This window comes from Ceratotherium simum, chromosome 1, assembly GCF_057802395.1.
Source record: "Ceratotherium simum simum isolate JZ-2026a chromosome 1, ASM5780239v1, whole genome shotgun sequence".
In the NCBI taxonomy this organism is placed as follows: domain Eukaryota; kingdom Metazoa; phylum Chordata; class Mammalia; order Perissodactyla; family Rhinocerotidae; genus Ceratotherium; species Ceratotherium simum.
The window spans coordinates 58,811,826-58,825,894 of NC_141900.1; the positions used below are offsets into that span (position 1 = coordinate 58,811,826).

The following is a 14,069-nucleotide window of genomic DNA, read 5'->3' on the forward strand; positions in this document are numbered from 1 at the left end:
CTATAATAGTTGTATGATAATTATTATGCATAATTTGCTTTCACTTTGAGGGATTTCTGTAATTAAACTACCTTGATTTCATGAGTAAAAAATTTTTTTTTCTTTCTCCTAAGACAACTGCCAGAACTTCCATCTAAAAACTTATTTTTCAACATGAACAATCGCCAGCATGTGGATCAGCGTCGCCAGGGTTTGGAAGATTTCCTCAGAAAGTAAGTGTGCAGAAACTCTTGTAGCCAGACAGATGTGAGAACAGTGCTTTGCAGGAGTTGAGTGTCCTGTGATGATGTGGGGGAGGACAGTACTATTTCTGAAACGCTAATAATCGCCTCCAGAGCTAAGCGCAGTAGTAGTTCATTCCCTGGATTAGAGCACCATCTTGTGGTTCACATCATATGGTGCATATTTGGGACCAAATCTTCTAGAAAGAAAACAATGAACTAATTGAATCAGATAATAAATATATGGTCCCTTAAGCAGTAAAACAGAGCCAAATTACTTGGGAGTTTAGCTGACAAAAGTAAAATTTTCCAGGAAACAAATGTACGTTATTAAAAAAGAACTTCTTAAAAATTATCTTTATTTACAAAGTTTAGGATTGACAGACCAAAATCAGCTCTACAATGGGCTGTCAAACCCTTCTGGGCTCCTCTAAATGAATAGTTTAACTCTTATTTTTTGGAGGGAATGTTTATAAGGGAGTATTTAGTGGTGTGTGAATAGTCTCAGTGGGTTATTAACTCTCGATTACATGGTGATGGTAGGTCCTGCAGTTAAAGCGACTTGAATTCACACTACTATAATTTCTCTTTTTTCCACTCTGGAATGCTAGAATACCCATCCCATGGGCCAGCACATTGGTTTGCACGCAGACTACGAGGCCAGACTGCCTGGGTTCAAACCCTGGCTCTGCTGCTTACTAGCTGGGAGCTTGGGCAAGTCCTTTGCCTCCTTGGTGCCTGTGTTTTCTCATCTATAAAATGGAGTTAATAATAGTACCTACTTATAAGGTTGTTGAGAGGGTTAAATGAGTTAACGAATGTAAAGCACTCACAACAGTCGGGCACATAATATGTGGTATCTAAGTATTGGCCATTGTTGTTTTAATACACTTCGACATGAAATAGCTTTGAGCTAATTTTTCTAACTTCCAATTTTATAGATAAGGAAATAGGCTGAGTCATATGACTACTAGTTAGTGGCAGGGTCCAGTCTCCTGAACTCTCTTTCTTTTTCTACTAGCTTCAGGATCTGAAGTAATCTCCTTTCGAGTTCACTTAGAGCTGGCCTGAAATAATATACTGCCTTCTCCCCATATGGCTCACTCATAAAGGGCTTGGGTATTAAGTATGCACATGAATATTAATATTTATTTCTGTTAGATTGATATAGTGCCTTTCCTTTGAATGGGTCATGGAGACATACAGAAACATCCAAGATTATAAATTGAGGGAGGGCTGGGAAAGAAAAAGAAGCCAGAGGAATAAAAATGACAAGAGACCAGAAGAACTGATTAACCGAGCCAAGTCCTCGGAAAACATACAGTGGTGTTCTTTTGGCTATCACAGGCCTGACAGAACAAAGCACGGGGCAAGTTTGTTCCGCCCTCTCCCTTCGGGAAAGGGATTTTAATTGTTGTCTCCGTGAGACCCAGGTGGCTGATGGCCTCTGCCTTAAGATGCGGTCCCTGCAGTCCAAGTTTGCCGAGTGGCCTGTCACTCCAGATGCTGCTCAGGACGCTGCAGACTGGCCATCACCAGCGAGGCCTGGACAAGGACAGCCAAATCCCACAGTCCCTGTCAGCACGAGGGACTGCTTGTCTTCTGTAGAAAGTCTCCTTGTTTGAGGTCAAAGGACGGCACGTGTCTCTGTATTTATGTTGCTAGTTAAGTGCAAGCATGCGTTTTTTGACCAGGACTCACTCCATTGTTCTGAGCATAATCTTTCCTTCCACGGTTGATCTACCAATTTAGTGACTGAGTGAGCGCTGTCTGGCTGCAGTGGGGTTGTGCTTGCCCTCGGTGATTTTTGCACGCTGTGTCGTTTGGTTGTTTGCTGATTGAATGTGATGCAGATGTCATGGTGGAAGGTGTCCTGATCAGGAGCTCGAGGGGCTGGGTTCCAGGTCTTGCATGAATGTTGGCTCCTGATTTTTTTCTGGCTATATGACCTTGGAAAAGTCACTTAATTCCTTTGAGCCTTGGTTTGCTATAAAAAGTGAGATAATGTAACACAGGCATTGCTGACCTCACTGGGTGGTTGTGTAGTTCAGATGATGCATCAGAAAGGACTCTGGAAACCTGTTTATTAAGTGACTACTTTGGGCCAGGCTGGGTACTGGGGATATAGGACTGCACAAAATGGACACAAATCCTTGTCCTCTTCAAGCTTCCATTCTAGTGGGGAAGCACTATATACATATCAGGGGATGGGTAGATTCATTAAAATTGGATCTGGATTATCATCCAGAAGTCAAATCAGAGAACAGACACCAAGTTCTCTTGTGATGTTATTTGTTCCACTATGGTATGTGAACATTAGTCTCCAAGTTGATGAGTTTCACATTAAAAATGAAATCTAGTGCTTCTATGTGGTTTAAACCTGAAAGATGCAAGGAGTCCAATAGCACATGGTTGGATTCAGGCCTGACCTAAATGACCTCAATACTGTGGCCCCTCCTGGCCTTCCCCACCCTCCTTTCTGTGTCCCTCAGATTCTGGTGCATAGCTCTCCTGTTCTTTGTCCAGTTTGTGTAGGAGTAGCAACCTTCCATGACTTTGCCCCTGGGGTCCCTCCAGCCCAAGCCCACTTTGGGAAACCGGATGCGACGTGCAACTTGGCCATCTCGACATTGTGTCCTGACCCCAGCTTGATGTCCTCTGTGGCCCCACTGGTTACCCATTAAGTAGGGCCACCATCAATAGCCCGTCTCTTATTTGTTTGTAGAGCACTTTAGGAACTGGAGAGGGAAGACACTACAGCATTAAAATGTGAAATATGCTTGTGTTGTAGATTTTTAGCAAGTATTTTAAAAATATGGTTTTTATGTAAGTTTTGAAGTTATGAACCAAGAGCACTATATATGGTCAAACTCTTTGAAACCAAAATGCTGCTGTCTCTGTGCATGTGTGTGTGTATAGAATATAAATATAATGTTTTCTTCCATTTTTAGGTCATTTGTGAAATAATACATATTTAATAGCAAAGTACATATCCAGGCCAATCTTCATAGAGGATTAGAAAGTTGTTTCTTTGACTAGGTGCCAAATAAGAATAATTTATACCATTTATTGAACACTTACTATATGTTTAGATTTTTACATGTTTTACCTCAATACCTATAACAATATTAGGAGATGGGTATCATCTCAATTTTATAGACAAGGAGATTATAGGAAAAGTGGAGGCACTATATTAATCCCAGGAACTGGCAAGTTTATAATTAGCAGAACTCTTAAATGCTGGCTAAATTTGGTCAGTAAGATTGTGAGATTTTTGTAATGTCTCTTTTGGATTTTACCCCTGGCTAATTATAAATAGTAAGTCACTTCTATTAATAGTTATGGAAAAAGCAAGTTATAGACTAAAATTATAAAGTCTGGTGGTAAGTCTCCAACTATGAAAATGGTATTCCTACTGATTTTTTACATTTGATTGATATCTCAAGTGGGAGCCAGCTTTCCTTCTTTACCGAATACATCCCATTAATATAACTACATTTACCTTACAATGTAGACTTTTGTATCATAGTTTTGTATTTCTTAAAAATTTAAGGAATATTATAGTTTTACAAAAGGATCCCATGGTAACACTATAGCTAGTTTTATACACACACACACACGCGCACACAAACAATTTTTATAAGTCTTTGTGTTCAATAGAGGGCACCATAGCACAGATCCTGAATGTCTTCAATGAAGATTTGTAGGTTTTATTTTTTTCTCATGCTAAGAGATAAACAGGCTGAATTAAATTTTTTTTCCTACATCAAGCTGCTAAGCTTCCACACGCTATACAGATGTGTATATATACTGTTATATTGGGTTCAGTAGACCCAGGGCATCCTTAGTTAGGATTAAATGGTTTTGCATAGCTATATATTGTTCTTAACTGAACCAATATATAATACATCTAATAAAATCATGTTGAGGAGAACCAGATTTTCAACTGTATCCAATTAAAGGGAAAACAGGCTTTGCTTTGTTTAGTTTAAAGTTGTTATGGGGAAAGGAATAACTTTTGAGTCATGTTGTAAATATCTTCTCAGAAATTCCTTTAAAATTCTAGAGGCTATTTTTTCTTCCTTTTATAAAGACTTGAAAATTGTATACATTTATGTTTATGGAAGCTTATAAAAATGACATTTTATTGACTGTTTTACAAAGTACTCTTTATATTAAGTTTGAAGTTGATTTTCTGCTATTAGATTTGTTTGTGGAAAATGTGGCACAAATATGACTAAGGTAAAAATAGGATGTCATATTATGATGAGGGCAGTCACAACACTCTCTGATATATAGTAAACTGGATATTACTTTAAATGAACTAGTTATACTCACCTAACCAGATGGGAAAGCACTATAAAAATTTTGTATTTTTAATTTTGGAATGAAATATCTGACTGAAAATAAAAATCATCAATACATTAAAAAATTATTTTTGCTTATTTAAAACTCGTACCCATGGAGCACAGTGGCATAAATTTAGTCAGGCACAAGGAATTCCAAAAACCAAAACTGTGCCTAGAGATGTCCTGTTTGAACTCTGGGCCTGTGTGTCTGTTCAGATGTTCCCTCCCCAGCCACATCTTTTGCCGGCTTCAGAACTGTGAGCGGGGTGTGCTGGGCTCCCTCTCGCTTTTCACCTGCGTGTCCTCCAGATGGCAGTATTAAGCAGAAAAGAAAACACTGGGAAATAATGAGTCTAACGTAGAGTAAAATTGGAAATTGAATTATAGCTCAAGAAAAAGAACAGTAGCCTTGAGGTCCCGATCAACCTGGACTCTGATCACTTTTGTTTGCTGTACCCATGTGTTAGGTTACTAGCAAGTTAATAACCACGCGTGAGCAGTTCAAGGCTCAGTAGAATTGCTTCAGACATGAAATAAAGCTAAAATGAATTTGTGTCCAATATCATTGGCATTAGTGCTCATTACTTTTGTGGTGTAATGCCTCGAACCATCTAAAATCAATTTTAAAGATTACCCATTATTTTATAAAGAAAATAAAACACATTTCCCACAGAAACAAAGCAGTAAGTATAATCCCATGAACAGTTACTTGTGCCACGGCTGGCAGGAAACCACTGACAGAAGGACACAGGAAACACTCCGCTCAAACTTCACAGCGAATGCAAGTTAATATTAATGGGTCGTTGCCATATAAATCTTCTCTTGATTTGAAGTATTTAAAACAAGAGTGGTAAACATTTGTAAATGTAGAAAATAAATCTCAAAGAGTACTAAAAGGGATTTACTACTTGACTACTTGTACTTGGTAAATTAATCTTTATCATGTGGTATGGTCATCTTCTGGGAGAACCTGGGGCAGAGGACATGGAGGGAGAGGAAGTATTTAGCTGTTTTGGTTGAGATTTTGCCTTTTAAAAAGCACAAAGGTTTTATTTTTCCTTTTAGTAGGCCAGTAAAGAATATTTACTCAAACTACATTTGTAAGCCTATTGAAGCAAAAGGGACAGCTAAATTTTGGTTTTGATGCTGTGCATCTTTAGATGTTTGCCTTCTTGAAGAAATAATTCTGTTTTATTTTGAAGAAAAAGGAAATATTCTAATGACTGTGGATTTTAAGTAAATTGATATGAATGGCCAAGAGAGATTTACTTTTCTAATTCCCTGTTTAAAAATGCAGACTATAAGGGAAAGTTCATTTGGTCTGAAATACATAATCTTTTTTTCATAGATCTCTATAGGAAAAATCCCCTGTTGGGCAAAATTATACTTGGGTTTTAGTGTTTTAGTTTAGTTTTGTCCCCTACGTCTGGTCTTAGTGTCTCATGTTATATCATTATTGAACTATTAATAGAGACTAAATTATCATACATCAAAATCTTGGCTAAAAAGATAAAAGTTTTTATTTAACTATAAGGGTGTACTTTGACTTAATTTCCTGTTCTCAGACATGCATTTCAGAAAAAAAACACATTCACTGATAATATGAATTTGAGCATATGTAGATTTTGCTCCAGGGTAAATTTTAATCCTCCATGTAGTTCTCATGCGCTAGTTGAAATCTGTACTCTTTGTAAACTTTGATCTTTAATGTAGGAAGGCTAGTATATACTTATCACAAAATTATGGTATTTTAATTATATATGGTAAAATTGGTTGGGAGCAATTTTATTTGTTGGCTCATTTTAACAACATAGATACACAGTGCTGCTGGCGATTTTGGAGAAATTTCTAGTCAATCTTAGGTATTCAAAAAAAGCCACTTCTCAGCTGAGCCCTTGTAAACGTGTACATAATAAGCATGCTTGTAAAGTTTTAAGATGTAAAACATGCTGAGAAATGTATTGACTTTTTAATATAATTTTTAATAGCAGTTGAAAGTTTTGATGTTTCATGACAGCCTAGCCAATAAAGATCACAGAACTGACATGCTGGTTGGCAGTAAATTTTTTTTAAGTAGAATAAATTTCGATGACTATATAAGCAAAATATTTCCATAATTAATCCACATGGTCATAACAGATGGTTAAATTGAAGAAATGTCCTTGAAGTTATTCTTTTAGCAGATGTTCTTAACTATCAGCTTCATGTTTTTACTCACCTAAATTTCCAAATAATCGAATAAAAGTTAACATATGCTTTCATCTCTTTAATGAGCAGAGTCCATAACTGATGCAAAGTTTGCTATAGTGGAGAAATTACTTTGGTGACACAGTTCTAATATTTTTCCCTCTCCTACCCTATAATTGCCCATCCCCGTTCACCGATTATTTCCCCTTGTTTCTTTGACATAGGGTCCTGCAGAACGCACTTTTGCTTTCAGACAGCAGGCTTCACCTCTTCTTGCAGAGCCGTCTGAATTCAGAAGACATTGAGGCGTGCGTTTCTGGGCAGACCAAGTATTCTGTAGAAGAAGCAATTCACAAGTTTGCCTTGATGAACAGACGTTTCCCTGAAGAAGATGAAGAAGGAAAAAAAGAAAATGATATAGATTATGATTCCGAAAGGTATTTCCTTGCATTTTGATTTAACGTCTAAGTATTTATATAACACAGAGTGCATATATGCATGTGTATAGATATATACACACACTTCACTTTTTTGTTGATGTAATACTAAGATAATGAAAAAATTAATTGACTGAGATTTTATTGAGCTGTGACAGCTCATCATAGTAGTCTTCACACACACCTCCACACTGAATTAATGAATGCAGTAGAAATTCAATTATCTGCATTCTGATTATGTGACTTTCATTTAGTCAGACTTGAATTATTCGCGTTTAAATTATCTAGCTAAAAAAATATCCAACTGCACTCCAAATGGCTAATTAAAAGTCCAAATTTCCTGTCTCTCTTTGTGACTGGAGATAATTAAAGTTCTCCTCTGTTACTCAGGCTTTGAGTGTGTTGTGAAAACCAATTTCCTCTTTTTATTATTTTCTCCTCTCTTCTTTTCCAGTTCATCCTCTGGGTTTGGACACACTAGTGATGACAGCAGTTCACATGGATGTAAAATGAGCCCAGCTCCGCAAGAGTCCTGAAAAATAATTCTAATGTTACCATCTTAGGAATAGCAAATTATGTCCAGTCATAGAGAAGAAAGCTTGCCAATAATATACTCTTACCTAAAGCTCACTGTCATGATACTGGGTATTTAAATTCTTAAAGATGTTGGGTTGTGTATTAGTGGTATTTTTATGTTGTCTTATTTTGGCTAAGCTTCTGTAAAAAGCTAAAAGCCTGTGAATGCAATACTCTCCTTTATAGGCGAACGTTAGTGGTAAAACAAGAGCCTGCCCTCAAATGAAATGATTTATATGTTTAAAAAGACCTAGTTGGTATTATTGAATTTTAAAAGATAGCTAAATAGGTAGCATTTAAAATCCAGATAGAGCATTCCTTCTCATATCAATGGGGCAGTGTTACCCTAAATGCAGCATGTATGATCTTAACCACTATGAAGATTGACAGCGTGGACCAGACTGCCTCTTTCAGACATGCGGCTGATATTTTGTGGGTTCCTCCCCTGGACTGGGAAAATGCTTTGCTTTTGGGTGTTTGAAATATTGTAAGAGTGTTTAACCTTTCCAGTATTCTATTTCACACTTAGATGGAAAATGTATCTTATGAATAAGACATGTTAAAATAATGTTCACATCTTAGGAAAAACAGAAATACTGTTAGTAATTGTGCTTATATTTGCAATATATAGATTCAGAAATACATTTTCATCATCCAAAATCAGCTTTAACACATGGTTTCTGGAAACAGATAATTTATTTTCATTATCACTGTGTAATTAGCATTACAGGTTAATGATTTACTTTCTGACTAAATGTGCAATTTCTTATCCCTAGATAACTTTCGTTGTCAGTGGTGGTTACTTGTTACTTATCTTTGAATTAGAAGTAGGATCTTATAAAAATTAATAAACTTGACCAGTAAATGTTCCCATAATTGACAAAAGGATATCAACTTACTAATTTCAGAATTAATTATTCATTTTTAAAAAGCCCTTTCTTTTTAGGCATCTGCCTGAGGATTGGTATAATTTAATAAAATGTCTTTTTTTTTTAGTGGCCCCAAAATGAAATGTCTTAGATAATCTACATTGAACTTCAAATTTCAGATGAGGGAGCATTTTCTAGAGATAATTATCCAAGTTTCTTCCTTGTTGAATGGTACAAAATAGCTCTGAAACTAAGAGGAAGATATTTTTACATAACTGGGATAACTTGTTGCTTTAATTGTTACCTCACCTCACTTTAACTAGGAGTTTAAAAGTTATTTTAAGTCTTTGAAATGCTTATAACTGAGAACCAACAGAAAAAAATTAAATTTAGAATAAGAACGATTTCCTTAATTTCTCCTTCTTGTTTTTTGTTTGGTCTAAAACATTACTGAACTTTTGTAAATATTTTTATTTAATGTATCTTGGGTCTTGTTACTTTATCATCTGACTTATTATTTTAATATAGGAAAAAAAAGATTAGTAATTTCTTTTGCTCTTGCTCACATGTAAATTATGCCATCCAGCCATTTAAGAGCCAACTCGGCAATATGTATTTGAATTCACATTATTTCTGTTTTATAGCAGTTTTGAAAAGCATATATTGTGCCACTGATTGTCATATTATTTTTAAGTGATGTAACACAGCCATCAAAACTGATGTCAAGTAATGCCTAATACTATGATATGTAAACTTCACAAGATCATTGTTTTCACATTAAATATGAAAAAATCAACTTCAGTTTGCTGGATCACTTATTTTATACAAGCAAATATATTTGTTCTGATTTAGACCTAAATTCAGTGTGTTCTTGAATGATCAGTAATATTTAATGGAGAACTTTGGTGAAATTTGGTTCAGTATTCACTATAGTTGTATATACATTTAAGGCTTTTATCCTTGGTTTGGTTGTTTTTATACCTAAGCACTGGCGTCTTAAAACTGATTTCCTGCAGCTGAGATATTTAGATGAACTTCAGCCTTCGATGACTTTCTTGCTTTGTTCAAGCCTCTTATTTCTCTCTGACACTTTTTTATAAAGCTTTCTTTAGGAAAAGAAAATAATTACTTAAGTAACTAAACTAAATAGAATAGATGTTTATTTAAAACTATTTTTAATGTAACTTAAAGAATTCTAATCCTGGATGCTTTATGATTCACATACAACAAAACTGTATTTCCCTGGCTAATTATGAAAGGGTAAACTCTTCCCCTATAAAGCCAGTTTATGTGTTTTGTTTGAGCACTGGTTTTATATATAACCTGTTACTTAGGGCTTCTTTTAAAGTCTCACTTGGAAGAAAGTGATTTAAATTCCAGTTAAAATTTCAAGTTTTAAAAATTACTAAGGAAGAACAGAAATGTTTATCTTTAAGTAGTTATGTCCCTTAAGATATTAAATATCTTGCAGGAGCTTTTGAAGCTTAGTTCACATTTTATTGAATAATCAAATACAAACAAATGATAGGCAATAACCTTACTATATAGTAAGGTAAAAGAATAAAATTTCTTTTATGGCTATTCAGAATTTAAACAAATTAATTTAGCCTAGCCACAATAACTGTTATATCCAACAGTAAACTGAATGTTGTTTTGAACTGTTTTTTTGGTGCCTTAAGGATTCATCATTATTGAGCTACTGTGGTACAAATAAAGTTTTCAGTATTTCAGCTATAAAGGAAGACCCTTTTCCACAAAAGTCCTCTATAATTTTAAGACAAAAATAACAAAAGCTTATTCTAAATAGTTTTCCTTTTAATATTTAAATTACTTAGTTGGTATCCTATAAATACAATGCAGCATCTTTTCAATGGAGGAAACTATTTCAATACAGTTTTCTGCTTTTGTTTGGAATATAGACCTTTTCTTTATTATATATAAACAGTTTCAAATACAAAATGCTGTCTGAAATTAGTTATTGTAATTTGACATTCAAAGCATAGATATAATTTTGTTTGCAAATAAAGGTCATAAGAAATTAATACATTTTCAGAGTGGAGTTCACAAATTTTAGAAGGATGTAAATAAGCAACAATTTCTTTTAAATTTGAAATATTTACAAAGGGTTTTGGCTCTCTTCTTTGCTATATGTATCTCAAAAACGAGTCACCATTGTCCCTTTAAGTCAGACACAACTGCTATTCACTCTTGCTGGAAACTTTTCTACATCATTGTTATGAACAGTGCATTGGACACTATTTTAGCGGCGCAAACTCTGGTAGTTAATGACCCTTTTCTCCTCCAAAATTCCAAAGACTTCAAAAGATAAAGAGGAAAAGAGAGAAAAAAAAAATTAAGCTACAGTTTTCTGCTGAATTTAAACTCTGGTCTAAAGACCCTATGCAAGTAGCTTATGCTCAAGAGGAAAATACCCTTTCTCCCCCGACGAGAAGTGCAGATTCATCCCAAACCCCGCACCGCTTGTCTTTGCTGCTAGAGGCACAGCACGGGCATAACTTGTGGTGGTGTTTTTGCTAGCTTCTTACCTCTGGGCCTTCTTGATAGCTTTGCCCCCCACCCCACCGGCGGCGGCGCTCCCGCGGCTGCACCCTCGGCCGCCCGTTGGCTGCGGCGCCCCGGCGGCTCGCGCACACTCCGCCGCGCCGCGTCCCGCACGCGCGCGCTCCCGCCTCCTCCCGCCCCGGCAGCTCCGCCGGCGGCGGCGACTGGGTGACAGGTAGCGAGCCAGCCGGCCTCGGTCCGGTAACCCATGGCAACCGCCCTGGTAACCCATAGCAACTGCGCTGCGGAAAGAAAGGGAGGAAAAACCGGGTGGAGGGGGGCGGTGGATGGTGAGCGGGAACAACAACCGCAAAAGACAGCGATTTACAGCACAGAGCCGCAGCGCCCTCTCCCCTGCCCCACCTGCTTCAAACGTGGGCACCGCGGGGCCCGCTGCCCAGCGTTAACATGACAACTCTGGCTGCCTGAAACATAATAATAAAACATAATAATGCAGATGGGCCTTGGGTGGTGGGTTTGGTGTGGGAGGGAGCCTGCAAAACCGATGACCCTCCGGGCCTCCGGGTTAGGTCGTTTCGACGGGCCCCGCTGGGTTTGTGAGCGCGCGTGGAGCCGGGAGCCCGCCGCTCCTGTTGGTTTTCAGGACGGCCGGTCAGGGTCGGCCGCGCCGGAGCCGGGGGAGGAGGCGGCGGCGGCGGCGTTCCCCAGCCTAGGGCTGGACCCGAGTCTTTGTTATGCAGATACTCGCGCGGCGCTGCGGCGCCCGGCCCCGCCGCCCGGGCCTGGGTGTGGCTGAGGCCTGCAGGGGCCCCGCGAGCGCCCCGGGGTTGCGGCGGCGCTGGGGCGAAACCCACGCGTTCCAGATGTTTCATCTGCGCACGCACGGCACACATTAGTTAACCCTCTTTCCCTCTAGTCTCCCCAAGACCCTAAAACCTGTCGGGCGGACGCGCCGTCGCCTTAACCTGCCTCCTCCCGTTTGGAGAAGGAGGGGACAGTCGCTCCTGGTGGTGGGAATGGGCCGCTGGGGTAGAAGCGTGTGCTCCGGGTTCAGAAACGGCCCTGGGTCAGGGTTTCAGTGTGCGTTTGAGGGGTGGGGGACGGGCGAGAAGAGACAAGTCCCCCACCACATTAGGCGGGGGGCTCGGAAGTGGAGCTGTGTTTTTTGCCCTGGAAAAAAGAAACGCGTGGCCGGTGGCATACCGAGTGCAAAGCCGCGGGAGGACAGAGGGGGGCGTTGCCGGGCCGGCGCGGCGGCTGCTGCTACCCGCCTGAGAACGCGCCGCCTTGGGTCTAGCTAGTTGTCTGCGAGGTGGGGTGGTGTTAGGGCTCCCGGGTGGAAAGACCCTGCGCCTCACATAGATTTCACTCTGTGCTTAGGAGCATCATCTGGTCTCTTCTGTCTTCGCAGAATCCCCAGCCCGCAATAAGATGATGCAGGAGACACAAAAGGGAGCTGGTTCCATTCGATACAGAGCACCTAGGTATTTAAGTCCACACCATAAGGTATGTGGCGGGGTGAAGAGAGACCGCCGTAGGAATCTGGAAGCCTACAGTTCTAGGTCTAATTCTAACTAGCTGTGACTCCGAGCACATTTTGATGTTTTAAAAAGGAAGAGGTTTGACCTGGAAGATTTTTGAAGTCCTTTGAGATCTTAATCCTCAATTATTCTCCCTCTGTAGATGTGTACCGGTTACAAGTCCAAATAGCAAAGCCATCAGCAACATTGTTTTTGAAGGCAAAGACCCACACAAGAATAACGCACACATTTGTACAATATATGTTCCTGAAGAGGTGGTTAGATCAACAGTGTTTTATATATCTAATACTTTTACTGGTAGACAAAAGGGAAACTGGCTATGGAAAAAATCCTATTTTAATCCTTTCATAAAGAAAAGAATATTCTAAATATGTTAGTTTTGCTGCCACGGATCTTAGGGAAACTTGGTTTATTTTCACAAATATCAACGTTCTGGTTCCGCTGCCTCCTGGACACCTGGTCCAGAGGAGACTGTGTGAACCGTTAGAGGTAAAACGTAGGTACTTGCCTGCCCTGGCATCCATTCAGTACACTCCCAGCCCTCTGCATGGTGGTGTACTGGGAGCCCTGTGCTTTAATTTAATTTTTTTTTAACAAAAGCAATTACAGAAAAGTGCAAATTTAACGTGTGACATTTAACATTTTGCCATGGCAGGCAGCCTCCACTTAAATGGGGCCTTTCTGCGGAACAACAGGAGCCAAAAGGCCTTGTGTCATGGAGTAATGTAAGACACAATCTGGGCTGCAAACGCACAATGAATCGGGAAGGATTTATGTAATTAATTGACCAGTCTTAACCTGTTATCGTGATGTAAGGAATTTGGAACTCATTAATTTGGGCTCTGACAGATTTCATATTAGAGCTGGCAAATATGGATTGAGCCTCTTATTCTTGTAGCAGCTGGAATTTCCATGACAGTGAGGATTAGTGAAGAAGACCTATTGCTGGAGTCAAACTGCCTCTTTGTAATCAGTAGCCCTGCTCTGCATTAAAGGGATAATGAAAAAAAAAAAGGAGAAAGCATATTACCTGGCTAAAGCAGTGAAAGGGGCTTGTACGCACTCTGCTAGTATGTGTGTTGAGCTCAAGCATTTGCAGTTGAGTGAAAACATTAATTTCAATCATAAAGTTAGGTGTTTTCTCAAACACCTTGAGAGAATGGGAAGGTAGAAGGGTCTCAGGGTCAGGTTTGGTATTGTTATCAAAGTGAAAAGGCGTTAAAAGACGGAGCTGTTGAATTCCCTCTATGTGCACGTAGAGACTGTATGAAGAAGGAAAGAGAAGTCTTACGAGGGGCACATGGCATTTCTTGTAACGTGACATCCACAAATGAGCAATTCAGAGCCTTGAAGGAGAGACTGGCTT

At 39.0% G+C, this 14,069-nt stretch overlaps 1 protein-coding gene across 4 annotated transcripts in view; it reads left to right on the plus strand.

Annotated features, from left to right (window-relative positions):
- SNX10 (sorting nexin 10) overlaps window positions 1-9,440 on the plus strand; it is a 77,347-nt gene extending 67,907 nt beyond the window's left edge. For all 4 annotated transcript variants that reach the window (XM_004418901.3, XM_087429082.1, XM_087429085.1 and 1 more), the window contains 3 exons: window positions 114-212; window positions 6,982-7,194; window positions 7,649-9,440. In XM_004418901.3, coding sequence (XP_004418958.1) covers window positions 114-212; window positions 6,982-7,194; window positions 7,649-7,730 — 394 coding nt within the window. In that variant the 3' untranslated portion in view covers window positions 7,731-9,440. The remainder of the gene's footprint in view (window positions 1-113; window positions 213-6,981; window positions 7,195-7,648) is intronic.
- The last annotated feature ends 4,629 nt before the right edge of the window (window positions 9,441-14,069 follow it).